This window comes from Sminthopsis crassicaudata, chromosome 3 (genome assembly GCF_048593235.1).
Source record: "Sminthopsis crassicaudata isolate SCR6 chromosome 3, ASM4859323v1, whole genome shotgun sequence".
In the NCBI taxonomy this organism is placed as follows: domain Eukaryota; kingdom Metazoa; phylum Chordata; class Mammalia; order Dasyuromorphia; family Dasyuridae; genus Sminthopsis; species Sminthopsis crassicaudata.
Window position 1 is genome coordinate 210,317,558 of NC_133619.1, and position 19,560 is coordinate 210,337,117.

The window sequence follows — 19,560 nt, forward strand, 5'->3', positions numbered from 1 at the left end:
ATCAAAATGTTCTATTTTGTGATCAATAATGCTCTCTAGTTCTCCCTTGGACACAAATTCCTTCCTCCTCCACAAGTCTGAGAGGTAAACCATCCCATGTTCCTCCAATTTATTTATGATTTCATTCTTTATGCCTAAATCTTGGACCCATTTTGATCTAATCTTAGTATGTGGTGTTAAATGTGGTGACATGCCTAGTTTCTGACATGCTAATTTCCAGTTTTCCCAGCAGTTTTTGTCAAATAATGAATTCTTATCCCAAAAGTTGGGATCTTTGGGTTTGTCAAAGATTAGATTGCTATTTTTATTCACTATCTTGCCCTGTGAACCTAACCTATGCCACTTCTCACTAGTCTATTTCTTAGCCAATACCAAATGGTTTTGGTGACTGTTGCTTTATAATATAGCTTTAAATCAGGTACACTTAGACCACCTTCCTCGGACTTTTTTTTCATTAGTTCCCTTGCAATTCTCGACCTTTTGTTGTTCCATATGAATTCTGTTGTTATTTTTTCTAGGTCATTAAAATAGTTTCTTGGGAGTCTGATTGGTATAGCACTAAATAAATAGAGTATTTTGGGGAGTATTGTCATTTTTATTATATTCGCTTGACCTATCCAAGAACACTGAATGTCTTTCCAATTATTTAAATCTGACTTTAATTTTGTGGCAAGTGTTTTGTAATTTTGCTCATATAATTCTTGACTCTTCTTTGGTAGATATATTCCCAAATATTTTATACTATCGACTGTTATTTTGAATGGAATTTCTCTTTGTATCTCTTGCTTTTGGATTGTGTTGGTAATGTATAAAAATCCTGAGGATTTATGTGGATTTATTTTGTATCCTGCGACTTTGCTAAAATTCTGAATTATTTCTAATCGCTTTTTAGTAGAGTCTTTGGGGTTCTCTAAGTATACCATCATATCATCTGCGAAAAGTGACAATTTGATTTCTTCATTTCCTACTCTAATTCCTTGGATCTCTTTCTCGGCTCTTATTGCCAAGGCTAGAGTTTCTAGTACTATATTGAATAGTAATGGTGATAGTGGGCAACCTTGTTTCACTCCTGATCTTACAGGGAAAGGTTCTAGTTTATCACCATTACATATGATGGTTACTGAAGGTTTTAAATATATGCTCCTTATTATTTTAAGGAATAGTCCATTTATTCCTATACTCTCAAGCGTTTTTAGTAGGAATGGATGTTGGATTTTATCAAATGCTTTTTCTGCATCTATTGAGATGATCATAGGGTTTTTATTAATTTGATTATTAATATGGTCAATTATATTAATAGTTTTCCTAATATGAAACCAGCCCTGCATTCCTGGAATAAATCCTACTTGGTCATAGTGTATTATGCTGGGGATGATTTTCTGAAGTCTTTTTGCTAATATCTTATTTAAGATTTCCGCATCAATATTCATTAAGGAAATTGGTCTATAATTTTCTTTTTCAGTTTTCGATCTACCTGGTTTAGGTATCGGTACCATGTCTGTGTCATAGAAGTAATTTGGTAGTCCTCCTTCAATCCCTATTTTTTCAAATAGTTTACATAGCATTGGAGTTAGTTGTTCTTTAAATGTTTGGTAGAATTCACCTGTAAATCCATCTGGTCCTGGGGACTTTTTCTTAGAAAGTTGGTTAATAGCTTGGTCTATTTCTTTTTCTGAGATGGGACTATTTGGACTACTTACTTCTTCCTCTGTTAATCTGGGCAAGCTATATTTTTGAAAGTATTCTTCCATTTCATTTAAGTTATCGAATTTATCGGCATAAAGTTGAGCAAAGTAGCTCCTAACTATTGTTCTAATTTCCTCTTCATTAGTGGTGGGTTCACCCTTTTCATTTTCAAGACTATCAATTTGCGTTTTCTCTTTCCTTTTTTTAATCAGGTTTATTAAGGGTTTGTCTATTTTGTTGGTTTTTTCATAGAACCAACTCTTAGTTTTATTAATTAATTCAATAGTTTTTTTACTTTCAATTTTATTAATCTCACCTTTTATTTTTTGAATTTCAAGTTTTGTGTTTGTCTGGGGGTTTTTAATTTGTTCCTTTTCTAGCAATTTTAGTTGTAAGCCCAATTCGTTTGCCCTCTCTTTATTTTATGCAAGTAGGCCTGTAGAGATATAAAACTTCCCCTTATTACTGCTTTGGCTGTATCCCACACATTTTGGTATGATGTCTCATTATTGTCATTTTTTTTGGAGAAGTTATTAATTATGTCTAAGATTTGCTGTTTTACCCAATCATTCTTTAGTATAAGATTATTTAGTTTCCAATTATTTTTTGGTCTATTTTCCCCTGGCTTTTTTTAAATGTTATTTTGATTGCATTATGGTCTGAAAAGGATGCATTTACTATTTCTGCCTTACTGCATTTGATTTTGAGGTTTTTATGCCCTAGTATATTATCAATTTTTGTATAGGTTCCATGAACTGCTGAGAAGAAAGTATATTCCTTTCTGTCTCCATTTAGCTTTCACCAAAGATCTATCATATCAAACTTTTCTAGTATTCTATTTACCTCTTTTACTTCTTTCTTATTTATTTTGTGGTTTGATTTATCTAATTCTGAGAGTGCAAGGTTGAGATCTCCCGCTATTATAGTTTTGCTATCTATTTCCTCTTACAGCTCTCTTAATTTCTCTTTTAAGAATTTAGATGCTGCACCACTTGGTACATATATGTTTAATATTGATACTGCTTCATTATTGATGTTGCCCTTTAGCAGGATATAATGCCCTTCCTTATCTCTTTTAATTAGATCAATTTTTGTTTTTGCTTGATCTGAGATGAGGATGGCTATTCCTGCTTTTTTGGTTTTGCCTGAAGCATAATAGATTCTGTTCCACCCTTTTACTTTTAGTTTGAATGTCTCACCCTGTTTCAGGTGTGTTTCCTGTAAACAACATATAGTAGGATTCTGACTTTTAATCCAGTCTGCTAACTGCTTCCTCTTTATGAGGCAGTTTGCCCCATTCACATTTATGGTTAGAAGAACTAATTCTATATTGCTTTCCATCCTATTAACCCCTGCTTATGCTTTTCCCCTTTCCTTCCCTTTTACCCTCCTATCCAGTATTAAACTGGTGAACACCACTTGCTTTTCACAGTTCTCCCTTTTTAGGATCCCTCCCCCACCTTAAAGATCCTTCCCTTATTTTACCCCTTTTCCTTGAAATTACTGTATTCCCTTCCCCTTAGCTTACTCCTTCCCTTTCACTTTTCAATGAAGTGGAAGAAGTTTCACCATAAATCGAATATGTCTATTGATATACACTATGTTCATCTCCCTCCTTTCTTTCTCTCAGATATAATAGGTTACCTTTGCCCCTTCATGAGATGTAGTACCACCACTTTACACTTTTTTATGATATAATCTCCTTTGCACCTCTAGCTTCTAAGACAAATTGTACATATGTTCTTTATATATTTTTTTGACAGAAGTATAGTTCTCAAGATTTCTTTTTACCTTTTTAGAAATCTCTTGAGTTCTGTATTTGAAGATCAAACCTTTTATGTAGGTCTGGTTTTTTCATCAAAAATAGATGGAATTCATTTATTTCGTTAAATGTCCATCTTCTTCCCTGGAAAACGATGCTCTTTCTTGCTGGGTAAGTTATTCTTGGCTGCATACCAAGTTCCTCAGCCTTTTGGAATAACATGTTCCAGGCCCTGCATTCTTTTAATGTGGACGCTGCTAGATCCTGGGTTATCCTTATTGTGGATCCTTCATATCTGAATTGCTTTTTTCTAGCAGCTTCCAATATCTTTTCCTTTGTCTGACGGTTCTTGAACTTGGCCACTGTATTTCTTGGCGTTTTGATTTTAGGGTCCCTTTCAGTAGGTGATCGATGAATTTTTTCAATGTCTATTTTACCCTCTGTTTCCAGAATGTCTGGGCAGTTCTCTTTGATAATTTCCTCGAAAATGGTGTCCAAGCTCTTTTTTTCCTCACATTTTTCAGGGAGTCCGCTTATTCTCAAATTGTCTCTCCTGGATCTGTTTTCCAGGTCTGTTGTCTTTCTGGTAAGGTACTTGACATTCTTTTCAATTGTTTCATTTCTCTGGTTTTGCTTGACTACCTCTTGGTTTCTCCTTGAGTCATTCATTTCTACTTGTTCCAGTCTAATTTTTAATGATGTATTTTCTTCACTCACTTTTTTAATATCTCTTTGTAAATGTCCAATTGAGTTTTTATCTTCTACGGAATTTTTTTCCATTTTATCCATTTTATTTTTTAGAGAGCTGATTTCTTTTTCCAGCTCACTAATCCTGTTTTCCTTGGAGTTGTTTACCTTTTCCAGCTCACTAATTCTGTTTTCCTTGGAGTTGTTTACCTTTTCCAGCTCACTAATCTTGTTTCTCAATGATTTGATTTCTTTATCTACTCTGTCTTTGAATGCATGGGATGACTTCTCCAGGCTCTCTTGCCAAGCTTCCCTTTCCTTTTCCCATTTCTCTTCCAGCTCTCTTGTGAGAGCCTTTTTGATTTCCTCTATGAGGTTCTTTTGTATTGAGGAGCAGCTTATATCCCTCCCAGGGGATACATCTGGGGACAGTCTGTACCTAGTCTCCTCAGCATTTGAAGTCTGCTCCCTCTCCACACAGAAGCTGTCAATGGTTAGAGATCTTTTGAATTTTTTGTTCATTTTGTCAGAGCAGGAATCAAAGAAAACAAACTGACAAGAGAAACAATTGGTCTGTTTTGCAGGGGATGGGGTTAGATGGTATTAATGGGCTTCCTCTACAGACTGGGGGTAGGGCAGCAGAGAGCCACTAACAGAACAGCAATGACTGTACTGAGTCTACGCTCAGAGGCTCCGAGAACACACCGAGTCAGTCCAGGTGGGGGTTGGGGTTGGCCGGGCTCTGAGAGACCCTGGCTTTCTGGGGTTTTAATCTTCACCTCTGGTGTTTACACCCTCTCTGCTGCTCCTGGCTTGCTGCCAAGACGGAATCCACACTAGGGCAAAAGCCCTTTCACAGAAATGGCAGAGATCACACCTCTCCCCCTCCGGTCTGAGCTGTGTGAGCTGCCTGTCTTGCTCTGGCTGCCTGCCCGCAGTCTGACTGACTCTTCCCTGAGCAAACACAGACCTTTTCTGGCGACTTTCAAGGATGTCTTCTCTTGGTGATTATTTGTGGATTTCTTTATGCGTCAAGCATTAAGTCAGAGGCTTGTCCCCAATGCGTAGATCAAATTTTTTGTTTAAGTCTGGTTTTTTTCTTAGAAACATATAGAATTCCTCTATTTCATTGAATGACCATCTTCTTCCATGGAAAAAGATGCTAAACTTAGCTGGGTAGTTCATTCTTGGTTGCAATCCTTGATCTTTTGCCTTTCAGAATATCAGGTTCCAGGAACTTCTATCTTTTAATGTGGAGGCAGCCAGATCTTGAATGACCCTTATTGTGGCACCTTGGTATTTAAATTGTTTTTTTCTAGCTGCTTGCAAGATTTTCTCCTTTGTGTGGTAATTCTGCAGCTTAGCCACAATATTCCGTGGTGTTCTTTTTTTAGGGTCTATTTCAGGAGGAGTTCGATTAATTCTTTCCACATCTACTTTCCCTTCTGTTTCTATTATCTCTGGACAGTTCTCTTTGATAATTTCCTGTAAAATAGAATCTAGGTTCTTTTTTTGGTCATAGTTTTCTGAAAGTCCAATGATCCGCAGATTATCTCTCCTAGATCTATTTTCCAGGTCTATAGATTTTCCCAATAAGTATTTGACATTGTTCTCCAGCTTCTCATTTTTTTTTTTTTTGTTTTGTTTGACTGATTCTGGGGTTCTCTGTGAATCATTCATTTCTATTTGTTCCATCCTGACTTTTAAGGAGTTATTTTCTTCTTTCACAGTTTTTAATTCTTTTTGTAAATGCCCAATTTCGTTTTTAAATGAATTATTTTGCTCTATTGAATTTTTTCCATTTCCCTAATTTTTTTTGAGAATTATTTTCTTTTTCCAATTCAGAAATTATATTTTCTTGAGACTTTTTTATCTTTTCCAATTCAGAAATCCTACTTTCCTGTGATTTTTTAACCTTTTCTAATTCACAAATTTTGTTTCCCTGCATCTCCTGTGAATTCTTTATTTTTTCCAACTCCAATTTCAGGACGTTGTTATTCTCTATCATAGCTTCCCTTTCCTTTCCCCGTTTTTCTTCAAACTCTCTTACCTTTTTAATAGTCTCTTCTAGGAGAGAGTTATGTGATGGAGGGCATTCCCCTTTAGGTTGTTATCTGCTGACTCTCTGCTGTTAAATTCCTCGGGGTTGGATACCCGCTCTTTCTCTGTATAGAAGGAATCTATAGTTTTTCTGGCTTTTTTGTTCATACTTAAAAAAATCTTTTGGGGTCTGTCCCTGGGGTAGGAAATTATTTATTTACTTCTTTACCAGCTTCCTCCCAGACCGGATGGATGCAGCGGCTCTTGCACCTGAGCTAAGATAGAGCTCTGGGAGAGAGTTCCCCACCCCCTCCCTGGAAGTGCCTCAGAGGTGTCTAGCACTGCTGTGCCTTGAGGGCATTGTGTTCTAGCTGCTTCCCTGAGGTTTGAGATTGAACAGTAAAGAAGGCACAAAGCCCAGCTTATGCTTCCCGGTGGGGCGTGAATGTCTGCAGCAGGTGACGTGAAAAGCCCCTGCGCTCAAACTGGAAGTGTCTGCCAGAAACCGTGGTCCCTAGTTCAAAGGTTCCGCTTCTCTGGGACTTCTGGAGCTGAGTTCCACACCCTCCAGCTAAGCTAGGCAGTGTATGTTGCCTTGGGCCGTATCTGCCCACTTGTCAATCTCTTAACTAGTCTAGGGTGGGAACTGAGGCCACACCCCCTGGTGTCTAGATCTGCTGAGTCACCCCCAGGATCCGGGAAAATCTAATCTATCTGAATTTTTAAATTTTGATTTCTCTTCTGAACTGCTATATTATAAGCAGAGAAGAGCTAACAGCCTGTGCCAGATTCCTTTATCTCAGTGGCTTCTCGGATCCCAGAGCCCTTCCCAGAGCGATCGGCGCAGTATGCTAGCACCCAGCCGTCTGTGCTGGCCTCTCTCCTTCCTCCCCTGGGAACTGACCTTTTCTGTTGAAACTCCAGATTCTCTTCAGCTGGTAAGTCGTGCTTCCAGTCCTTGTGGTATCTATCAGTCCAGCGCTATTTCTGAGGCTGATTTATCTAATTGGTTGTGAGGGAGTAAGGACGTTCACAGAGTCGTGTGTTTCTTCTCCACCATCTTGGCTCCACCCTTCTCCCTAATAAATATTGATGCTAAAATCTTAAATAAAATATTAGCAAAAAGACTACAGAAAATCATCCCCAGGATAATAATACATTATGACCAAGGGGGATTTATACCAGGAATGCAGGGCTGGTTCAATATTAGGAAAACTATTAGCATAATCGACTATATCAATAACCAAACTAACAAAAACCATATGATCATCTCAATAGATACAGAAAAAGCATTTGATAAAATCCAACATAGATTCTTACTAAAAAACACTTGAGAGTATAGGAATAAATGGACTATTCCTTAAAATAATCAGGAGCCTATATTTTAAACTGTCAGTAAACATCATATGTAATGGTCAATAAACTGGAACCTTTCCCAATAAGATCAGGAGTGAAACAAGTTTGCCCACTATCACCATTACTATTCAATATTGTACTAGAAATGCTAGCCTTGGCAATAAGAGCCGATAAAGAGATTAAAGGAATTAGCTTAGGTAATGAGGAAATCAAACTATCACTCTTTGTAGATGATATGATGGTATACTTAGAGAACCCCAAATATTCTACAAAAAGTTATTAGAAATAATTCATATCTTTAGCAAAGTTGCAGGATACAAAATAAATCCACATAAATCATCAGCATTTTTATACATTACCAACAAAATCCAACAGCAAGAGATACAAAGAGAAATTCCATTCATTATAACTATCAATAGTATAAAATATTTGGGAATATATCTATCAAAGGAAAGTCAGGAATTATATGTGCAAAATTACAAAACACTTGCAACAAAAATAAAGTCAGATTTAATAAATAATTTTAAATAATTGGAAAAATATTAAGTGCTCTTGGATTGGATGGCAATACTCCCTAAACTAATGTGTTTACTTAGTGGTATACCAATCAGACTCCCAAGAAACTATTTTTATGACCTAGAAAAAATAACAACAAAATTCATATGGAAGAACAAAAGTTCGAGAATTTCAAGGGAATTCACTGAAAAATAAAAATAAAATGAAGGTGGCCTAGCTGTACCTGGTCTAAAAGTATATTATAAAGCAGCAGTCACCAAAACCATTTGATATTGGCTAAGAAATAGACTAGTTAATCAGTGGAATAGGTTAGGTTCACAGGACAAGATAGGGAATAAAAATAGCAATCTAGTGTTTGACAAACCCAAAGATCCCAACTTTTGGGATAAGAATTAATTATCTGAAAAAAATTGCTGGGAAAACTGGAAATTATATGGCAGAAACTAAGTATGGACCCACACTTACACCATATGGCAAGATAAGATCAAAATGGGTCCATGATTTAGGAATAAAGAACGAGATCATAAATAAATTATAGGAACTTAGGATAGTTTACCTCTCAGATTTGTGGAGGAGGAAGGAATTTGTGACTGACCAAAGGAGAACTAGAGACCATTATTGAACACAAAATAGAAAATTTTGATTACATCAAATTAAAAAGCTTTTGTACAAACAAAACTAATGCAAACAAGATTAGAAGGGAAGTAACAAATTGGGGAAACATTTTTACAGTTAAAGGTTTTAATAAATGCCTCATCTTGAAAATATACTGAGAATTGACTAATTTATAAAGAATCAAGCCATTCTCCAATTGATAAATGGTCAAAGGATATGAATAGACAATTTTCAGATGATGAAATTGAAACTATTTTCACTCATATGAAAAAGTGCTCCAAATCACTATTGATCAGAGAAATGCAAATTAAGACAACTCTGAGATACCACTACACACCTATCAGATTGGCTAAGATGACAGAAAAAAATAATGATGAATGTTGGAGGGGATGTGGGAAAACTGGGACACTGATGCATTGTTGGTTGAGTCGTGAAAGAATTCAACTATTCTGGAGAGCAATCTGGAATTTTTCCCAAATAGTTATCAAAACTATTCATACCCTTTGATCCAGCAGTGCTCGTCCTAGGCTTATATGCTAAAGAGATATTAAAGAAAGGAAAGGGACTTGTATGCACAAGAATGTTTATGGCAGCACTTTTTCTAGTGGCTAGAAACTGGAAAATGAATGGACGCCCATCAATTGGAGAATGATTGGGTAAATTCTGGTATATGAATGTTATGGAATATTATTGTTCTGTAAGAAATGACCAGCAGTATGAATACAAAGAGGTTTGGAGAGACTTACATCAACCGATGCTGAGTGAAATGAGCAGAACTAGGAGATCATTATACACTTCAACAACAGTGCTATATGAGGATGTGTTTTGATGGAAGTGGATATCTTCCACATAGACAAGATCTAATCCAGTTCCAATTGATCAATGATGGACAGAATCAGTTACACCCAGAAAAGAACACTGGGAAATGAGTGTAAACTGTGAGCATTTTTGGTTTTTCTTCCCAAGTTATTTTTACCTTCTGAATCCAATTCTTCCTTTGCAACTACAACAACAACAAAAATAATTCAGTTCTGCACACATATATTGTATCTAGGATATACTATAACATATTTAATATGTATGGGAATGCCTGCCATCTGGGGAGGTGGTGGAGGGAAGGAAGGTAAAATTCGGAACAGAAGGGAGTACAAGGGATAATGTTATAAAAATTACCTATGCATATGTACTGTAAAAAAAAGTTATAATTAAAAAATTAATAAAAAAAATTTTTAAAAAGTCTGAGGTGTTGAAACAAAAAAAATCATATAAATCAATAATCTCTCTAAAATGGGATCATCTTATATTGTTGTCTTCTAGTTGGCAGAGTTTATTGCTTGAATTCAAGATTTTGACTTTCTAGGAATATCTGCTAAACATGTTATCTTACTAGATTCGCCTCAGTATTTTAAGAATAAGGACTTACATTCCTAGAAATAATATTTCATTTACTATAGATTGTAACCTCGTCTCATCCTTTTTGAGGTGTTACTTTGAATGAATGGTCATTAATAACCTTCTGAGACAAATGAAATGAATACAATCTATTACAGATACAACACTCAAATGTTTCCAAATTGACAAGATCCACCAGAGAGAGCTCATGTTCAAGGGATTTAGTACAAATGAATTCTAATCAATGAGAAAACTGTTTCCCTAAATAGAATGGGATATTTACATAATTCTCTCTGCAAAATATGAGCTCTGTTAAGTAATAACATATTTTTTCTCTTTCACACCATGACTAATGCTGAAACTCACACCATGACTAATGCTGAAACTTAATTAATGTGATAGGACATAGTGTACCTGTATTGGATTTCCTGCTGTACTGGGGAGTGTGGAGTCAAAAGGAGGAGGAAGTAAAAGTTTGAGAGACAAAATCTTAAAAAAAATGTAAATGTTGAAAACTGTTCTAAATATATCTAGAAAAAATGAGATATTAAGAAAAAGAAAAAATATATACTTTGACTAGAATCATATTGTATTTTGTATTCAAGATCCATATTTACGTGACAGAAGACTCTTGTAGCAGTTTTATAACATAGAAAAAGTTATCCTTTCTTATTACCATGAGACAATATCTTAAAATATGTCTTAAATCAAAGGATTTGTTCTTTTATCTTCTCCAGAATTACTGGAATTACATTCATGATGGTCAAGTGCTACCTGGATCATTTTTACCACTACAATTTAAGAATATATAATCAAAGGAAAAGCATCAAACAGGTTTGCAAAATTAAATATTATTTTGTTCACCCAATATGTGTGAAAATACAGAGAGGCAATACGGATGAGGTATGAAATAATGATCTTCATGCATTACCACTTGTGTCACCAAGGAAAACACAAAAAATTATTGTCCTATTTTCTTTAAGAAAAATATAGCTGTATGGTAAAGTTATTTTCTGACATAGTTTTGGAATAAAGCCCAAAGTGGAAAATATAGTATTGGGACTGTGTTGAAAAACTTACTTATGGGAAGCAAAATCTTATTCCCCCCCCCCCCAAATCACTTACCAGATTCAGAGTGTGATGGACCAGGAAAATCATTTGTCCCTGTGGCAGGACTATGTGGGCCTATTCTCTTCGGTTTTAAGAACCAGAATCTTTTCCTTTCATTCCTATAATCTAGAGGCAACAGAAATATTATGTCAAGAATGTTATATGTTGAGTGACACAATATGATGAGGAGTATAACATTGTAAGATGATGAATAATAATTGTGTTTAAGAATGAAGTATTGGTACTCGTCCTCTTTCCTCATTTTTATGCCATTAAAAATGTGGAAATGGCTTCATATCAAAAAAAAATTTCATGCTATATGAAGTCCAATTCAAGCTAGAAAACTTTTCCAGACAGGTTGTAAACAGGCTTTTTGGTCTTGGAAAATTACTTTGATATGATTGGAAACCTTCATTGCCAAAGAGTTAGGGACCAGATAATGGACATACTAATTCATGAAATCACATACCAAGATGCAGAAGAATTTTAAATTGTCACAGTAGAAAATACTTACCTTGAATATATCACTCAGCTAGGCAGTTCCAAATCACTGACCCCAATGACTTCTCAGCTTGAACACAAGTATATTTCCTGTATACATCAACTGTTTTAAACTCTGGATTACAGAGATCCCAAAATCCCTTTTCCGATTGTTCTGATCTAAGCTAAAGGAGTACAATTCATTCAATGCATTCTTGTATGTACAAATATCAGTACTTCTCATTCTCCTCGCTGCCTTCTCAAGGGCAATTGTTTTTAAAGCCCTGGTATGGATACTCAACCAATATCCTAGTCTTTGATTTCATTAAGCAGTAGAAGTGGCCTGACACTTTTAACTCATAGCATAAGCAAGGGAATATGTTAGGACTCTTACAAGGTGCTAAGTCACTGGAATAGATATAATTATCTAATTTAACATGGTACTTAACAGTTCTCTAGTTCAGTAATCGCCATGAGATTCACACCTTTAAGAGAGCATACATTTAAGGAGTTCCCACAAGCCCAGGGAGTACCCACAAACCCATTCTCTAGGAGGATATAAAAAGCCAGGATTCAGTCAAGGAGAAGACTTCTCAGGAGAACTTCAGGGGACTTTGGAGGAGAGGACTTTGGGAGATTCAGGGTCAAAGAGGACTCTGGGAAATTCATAACTAGAATTGACTTCTGGGAGATTCACAAGGCAGAAGCCCACAATCCCACTCTCAGAGGTGGAATATGATTCATTCCCACGTCTACCTTCTTGCTGGCTAGAGACACGAGGAGGCGAGAGGCTGAAGCTGGCTGGAGACAAGAGCTCTTGAGGAATCAAGGAGAGAGGAAGGCCTCCAGAAAACTAGTCCAGGCCCAAGTGAAGGAGATAAGATTTGGAAAGAGACAGTAAAGGATTTTAACTCTTGGCTAGACTTGGGATTATTGAACTGAACTGAAACTGAGGCTGCCTCCAGAAGCTCCCAAGAAATGTGCCCCCAAGAGAATGATTGCGATTTAGAGAAAAGAGAACATCACAGGAATACACGTCCATAGGCCTACCTGAAGAATGGGCTGGGAACAGATAGGGGCCAACTGAAGCTGTAGAACTTTTGATAGTTTGGCAATGCTGAGCTGTGTGGGGGAGTGCCAAGCAGTTAGTTGTTCACATTGTGACATTTATGTGGTGGGTCCTTGGGAATAAAGGGTCTCAAACTGGCGTAAGCAGGTATATGCTGGGGCAGCCTGGAAAAAGAGCTAATCCAAGCTGCCATGATGACCAAGGAGAGGATCCAGCCTGTGAATAAACAGTTCCAGTTGTTCCAGTCCTAGTAAGATGGGGAGAATCAGGCTTTTAAAACGAAATGGCACTTAAATCATAATTCACTGCTCCAAGTGTAACCAGCATTGACTATGTTCCCTTTGTTAGGAACTTTACGATTTTATCGTCTATCCTAAAAAATTCTTAACTCTTTTGATGGGCATATCATACGTCTGTGTCAAACTTAGCTCAGCCTATCCAAAGCAAAAGATTTTTAAACAAAGAAAAAAACCAAAAAACATATATATCAATAATCTCCCAAACACTGGATCATCTTATATTGTCATCTTCTACTTGGCAGAGTTTATTGTTTGAATTCAAGAATTTGACTTTCCAGGAATTCCTGTTATCTTACTAGATTCATGTCAGTATTTTGAGAATAAGGACTCACATGACTAGAAATAATATTTCGTTTATTTATAGTCTCATGATCCGGTAGGTCCTTTTTGAGGTGTTATTGTGAATGAATGCTCATTAATAACCTTCTGAGACAAATGAAAAGAATACAATCTATCACTGATACGACACTCAAATGTTTCTAGATTGACAAGATTCACCAGAGGGAGTTCATGTTCAGTAGGTATAGATTCTATAAATTCACAATTACCTGAAGGCAATGAGATCTCAAATTAGGGATTTAATACAAATGAATTCTATTTGATTAGAAAACTGTTTCCCTAAATAAAGTCTCTGCTAAATATGAGCTGTGTTAAGTAGTATACCCTATTTCAGGGTGGCAAGTGGAAAAAATATATGCAATCCCTGGGGAGTCTCAAATTTACATAGAAATGCACCAATAAATGTTTTCTCTGCTATATGAGATTTTTGCATATTTATTAAATATGTGCTGCTTACATTTTGATCTACATTGCAGCTTTCAAGAGATTTGTTGCAGAGAAGAATTAAGATGTGCATAAGAATCCAGGAAGTTATTTGAGCTCTCCTCAGTTTTCCCTGGAAACCATGATAAAGATGGCTTCTGAAAGGATTCGGGAGGAGGCTCTTAGGCAAAGCACATATGAGCCCAGTGTTGATTCAGCAGGACAGCTGTGGGGTCTCCTGCCCTAGACTAGCAGACAAACTGCCAATCTGGAATACAGGGAATAACAGATGTGACCAAGCTGGACCATTTTAGTGTAACGAGTAAGCTGGCTGCAGCAGAGGCCAATGACTGGCCTTTAGCACAAGAATCTTTGGGTGTCCCGTACACCCTAGAACTAGAGCTCAAAATTTTGAACTGAACAAGAAGCAAAAGACATCTATGAACACAAAAAGCTGCGTGATACCACCACAGGGAAAATCCAAACACAAACTCAGAAGACAACAAAGTCAAAATGTCTTCATGTTAAGCCTCAACGTTGAATATAAATCGGTCTTGTGAAAGAAAACAAAAAGGATTTTTAAAAATCTAGGAAGAGAGACAGCAGAAAGCATGGGAAAAGAAATATGTAATTCAAGAGAAGTATGAAAAAGGACTCCATAGCCTGAATAAAGAAGCCCAGAAATTCACAGAAGAGAATGATTGCTTTCAAAGTCAAATTCAAGTGGAAAAGGGAGTGCAAAAGTTAACCCAAGGAAAAAAAATCCTTAAAATTGGAACTGGGCTTGTGAAAACTAATGACTCTGTGAGAAACATAAAGCATCATTCAGCCATACCAAACACACAGTTGACAGAGTTGTGGAAGGATCCAATCATCTTGAAGAGAAATTTGGAATTATGCTTAAAAAATGACAAAACTGTGCATACTCTTTGATCCAGCATTACTAAATTACTAAATGGGAATCCCAAAGAATTAAGAATAAAGGGAAAGGGACCCAGGGGTACAAAAAGAAGGACATCACTCCTTTTTTTGTGGTGATTCTGCTATCAACAAGGAAATACTTGAAATAGTTGTTGTATATGAATGTAATCAAGTACAATGATCTATAAGAAAGGATGAGATTTAATATGTATGGGGATGCCTACCATCTAGGGGCGGGAGTGGAGGAAAGGAGGCGAAAATTTGGAACAGAAGGGAGTATAAGGGATAATGTTGCAAAAAATTGCCTATGCATATGTACTGTCAACAAATGTTATAATTATAAAACTAATTAAAATTTATAATATGAAAAAAAAAAAGAAAGGATGAGCAGGGACTTTCACAACAAAACCACAGCTGTCAAGTCTGAACAAGAACTGATGCTATGTCAGGTGACTAGAACCCAGGAACCATAGTACACAACAATGGCAATAGCCTGAGAAAATTCATTGTGAAAGACTTAAGCCTCCTCAAGAAGACAATAATCAAAGCCAGTTCCAAACGACTTGAGATGGGAATGCCATCCATTTGCAGAGAAGGAACCATGGAAACTAATTATACATCACAGTAGATAATTTTAATTTTTTCATTTATTTCATTTCACAGGTTTTTCTCTTTTGTTATAATTCTTCTTTCACAACATAAATAATGCATTAGCATATTTCATGTGATTGAACATAGATCACCTGTATTGGATTTACTGCTGTCTTGAGGAGTGGGGGGGTCAAAAGGAGGAGGAATTAAAAGTTTGAAAGTCAAAATGTTAAAAAAATGTAAATGTTGAAAAGTATTCTAATATATCTGGAGAAATGAGATATTATTTTAAAAAAAGAAGAACATCCACTTTGACTAGAATCGTATCTAAATATTTTGTATTCAAGATCTATATTGATATGACAGAAGATACTTGTGGCAGTTTTATAACAAACAACTTATACTTTCATATTACCATGAGACAATATCTTAAAATATGTTTTAAAGACAAGGACTTATTCTTTTTTCTTCTCCAGAATTACTGGACCATTCATGACTCTAACTTTCCATTTCTTCTAACTTTCCATATCTTGTCTTTTAGAAAACCAACTCAATTCTCCATTTTTCTCTAATCTAGAATGCTTTTTAATCCTTATCAATTACCAATAACTCCTTGCCAAATTCCATCCCTAACTTACTCTTCTCATTCATCTCCTTAACTCCCATTCTCAAATACTGCAAATACTACAGAAACAGAACCTATGAAAATCATGTAACAATGCCAATATCAACTACAAATTTGTTATCTGACATCCTATTCTTTCCTAATCAATTCATAATCCAACTGCACACAGCAGCTGTTTCAAAGTCTCTCATCTCAAAACTTCCCAAGATACACACATACAACTGTAACGTGCTGTCGTCTCCAGAAGCTGCAGATCGCTCCCTGGGGGGGGGGGGGGGGGGGGGGGGATCTGCTGTGTCAACTCAAATCTCTAGGATAGATTCTTCTTCCTGTAGAGAACTGTTGTCTCCAGATAGTTGCCGTTAACTGTCGTCCAGAGAAGTGATTTCCCTTCCTGCAGAGAGCCGTGTCAAGCCTGGTCTAGAGCAGAGACTCTCTATCTCTGGAGTGCTGCCTCTTTATCCTCCTAGAGAATGGGCGTGGGATAATGCAAGGGCTTCTGGGAAGAACCACTTCAACCAATGAGCTTGCTCCTCCCAAGCACACAAGCTCTTCCCCAGGAATTCACAAGTCAAACTACCAGGAAAGGCCAGAACTAGAATGGTCAAGAGATAGCTGGATTATTTTTACAACTACAATTTAAGGATATGTAATCAAGCAACAATGTACTTAAAGAAGGATTGTTTTCCTAAATGAAAAGAAAAGCATCAAGGAGGTTTTCAAAATTAAAAATTAGTTTGTTCACCCAATATGTGTGGAAATTCAGGAAGGCAAGACAGATGAGGCATGAAATAATGACCTTCATGCATTACCATAAATGACCTGTGTCACCAAGAAAAACACAAAAAGTTATCATCCTATTTTCATTGAGGAATGCAACTGCATGGTAGACTCATGTCTGACTTTTTTGGGGAATAAACTCAAACCTAGATTTTTGGAAATTGTTATGTTCTCTTTTCTCTAAATTAAAATCGTTCTCTTGGGGGCAGGTTTCTTGGGGAGCTTCTGGAGACAGCTTTAGTTTCAGTTCAGTTCCAATAATCCCAAAATGCAGCCAGAACTTAAAGTCCAGATCCTTTATTCTGTCCTTTAAAGTCCCGAATCTTTTCCTAAGCCTGGTTAGCTTTAATAGAGGCATGTCTCTCTCCTTGGTTCCCCAGAGCTCTTGTCAGAATGTCTCCAGCCAGCACAACAGTCCAAGTTGGAATGAATCAGATGGCACCTCTAAGAGTGTGGGATTGTGGGTTTCCCAGAAATCAATCCTAGTTGTGAATCTCCCGAAGTTCTCTCCTCGACTGAATCCTGACTTCGCCTCTCCAAGAGTGTGGGATTGTCCTTTTATATGGTCTCTAAAGGTATAAAGTCTAATGTGTGAGCCAATGAGCAAACTAAAGGTGTAAACTCCTTTAAACTTGTGAACTCCTTTAGAGGTGTGAACCAAGTACATTACCTTGTAAGAATCCTAACAGGAAATTGTTAGTATTTCGACCATGTTCAAAAATATTTCTTGGGGAAAAAAAAAATCTTTTTTGTCACCTAATCACTTACCAGATTCAGAGTGTGATGGCCCAGGTAAGTTGTGTGTCCCCGTAACAGGATTATGTGGGCCTATTCTCTTCGGTTTTAAGAACCAGAATCTTTTGCTTTCATTCCTACAATCTAGAGGCAACAGAAATATTATGTCAAGAATATGTTATATGTTGAGTGACACAATATGAGGAGGAGTATAACATTGTAAGATGATGAATAATAATTGTGTTTAAGGATGAAGTGTTGGTACTCATCCTCTTTCCTCATTTTCATGCCAACAAAATGTGGAAATGGCTTCATAACGAAAAAAAAAAAAAAAGAAAGAAAATTCATGATGTATGAAGTGCCATTCAAGCTACAAAAGTTTTCCACCAACAATTTTTTCGTGACCCAGTTTTCCCACATCCCATGGAACGTTCACCATTGTCCTTTCCTGTCATTATAGCCAATCTGACAATTGTGTTTAGGTATCACAGAGTTGTCTTAATTTGCATTTCTCTGGTCATTAGTATTTTAGAGCATGATTAGTAATATGATTAGTAATAATTTTACTTTCTTCATCTGAAAATTGTGTGTTTATATACTTTGCACATTTATCCATTGGAGAATGGCTTGAATTCTTATACATTTGGGGCAATTCTCTCTTTATATATATTTTAGTTTATTTTTTATTATAGCATTTTATTGACAGAACACATGCATGGGTAATTTTTCAACATTGTCACTTACAATCACTCTGTACCAACTTTTCTTTTCTTTCCTCTAACCCCCTCCCTTAGATGGCAGGCAGTCTCATACATTGTAAACATGTTAAGGTATATCTTAAATATAGTATATGAATACATATTTGTACAGTTCTATTGTACAAAAAGAAAAAAATAACCTGGGAAGGAAAACAAAAATGCAAGCTGTCCACATTCATTTCCAAGTGTTCTTTTGTTGGGTGTAGCTGGTTCATCATTGATCAATTGGAACTAAATTGGATCTTCCCATTGCCAAATATATCCACTTCCATCAGAATTTATCCTCATATATTATTGATGTTGAAGTGTATAATGATCTCCTGATTCTGCTCATTTCACATAGCATCAGTTCATGTAACTCTCTCCAAACCTCTCTGTATTCATCTTGCTAGTCATTTCTTACAGAACAATAATATTCCATAAATTCATATTCAACTATTAACCAACCAGTCTCCAATTGATGGGCATCTATTAAATTTCCAGTTTCTAGCCACTACAATAAATGGCTGCCACAAACATTTTTGCACATACATGTCCCTTTCCCTTCTTTAGTGTCTCTTTGGGATATAAACCCAGTAGTAACACTGCTGGATCAAAGGGTATAAACTGTGTAACTTTTTGATCATAGTTCCAAATTGCTCTCCAGAATGGTTGGATCCATTCACAACTCCACCAACAATGCTCCAGTGTCCCAGTTTTCCCGAATTCCCTCCAACATTTGTCATTATCTTTTCCTGTCATCTTAGCCCATCTGACAGGTGTGTAGTGGTATTTCAGCGTTGTCTTAATTTGCATCTATCTGACCAAATGTGATTTGGAACACCCTTTCATATGAGTAGAAATAGTTCAATTTCATCATCTGAAAATAGTTCATATTCTTTGACCATTTATCAAATGGAGAATGGTTTGATTTCTTAGAGAGTCAATTCTCTCTCTCTCTCTCTCTCTCTCTCTCTCTCTCTCTCTCTCTGTGTGTGTGTGTGTGTGTGTGTGTGTGTGTGTGTGTATAGGAAATAAGGCCTTTATCAAAACCTTTAACTGTAAAAATGTTTTCCAAGTTTGTTGCTTCCTTTCTAATCTTGTTTGCATTAGTTTTGTTTGTACAAAAGCTTTTTAACTTTATACAATCAAAATTAGAGTTACATAGGATAGTTTACCTCTCAGACTTGTGAAGAAGGAAGGAATTTGTGAACAAAGAAAACCTAGAGATCATTGTTGATCACAAAATAGAAAATTTTGGTTACATCAAATTAAAAAGCCTTTGTACAAACAAAACTAATGCAAACAAGATTAGAAGGGAAGCAACAAACTGGGAAAACATTTTTACAATTAAAAGTTCTGATAAAGGCCTCATTTCCAAAATATATAGAGAAGTG

At 36.2% G+C, this 19,560-nt stretch overlaps 1 protein-coding gene across 1 annotated transcript in view; it reads right to left on the reverse strand.

The window, feature by feature from the left end:
- Nucleotides 1-19,560, reverse strand: part of LOC141560987 (uncharacterized) — a 423,935-nt gene that overhangs the window by 23,185 nt on the left and 381,190 nt on the right. The window contains exons 11-12 of the mRNA XM_074299860.1: nt 17,460-17,570; nt 11,180-11,290 (exon numbers count right to left, since the gene is read on the reverse strand). Of these exons, the coding sequence (XP_074155961.1) occupies nt 11,180-11,290; nt 17,460-17,570 (222 nt within the window). The remainder of the gene's footprint in view (nt 1-11,179; nt 11,291-17,459; nt 17,571-19,560) is intronic.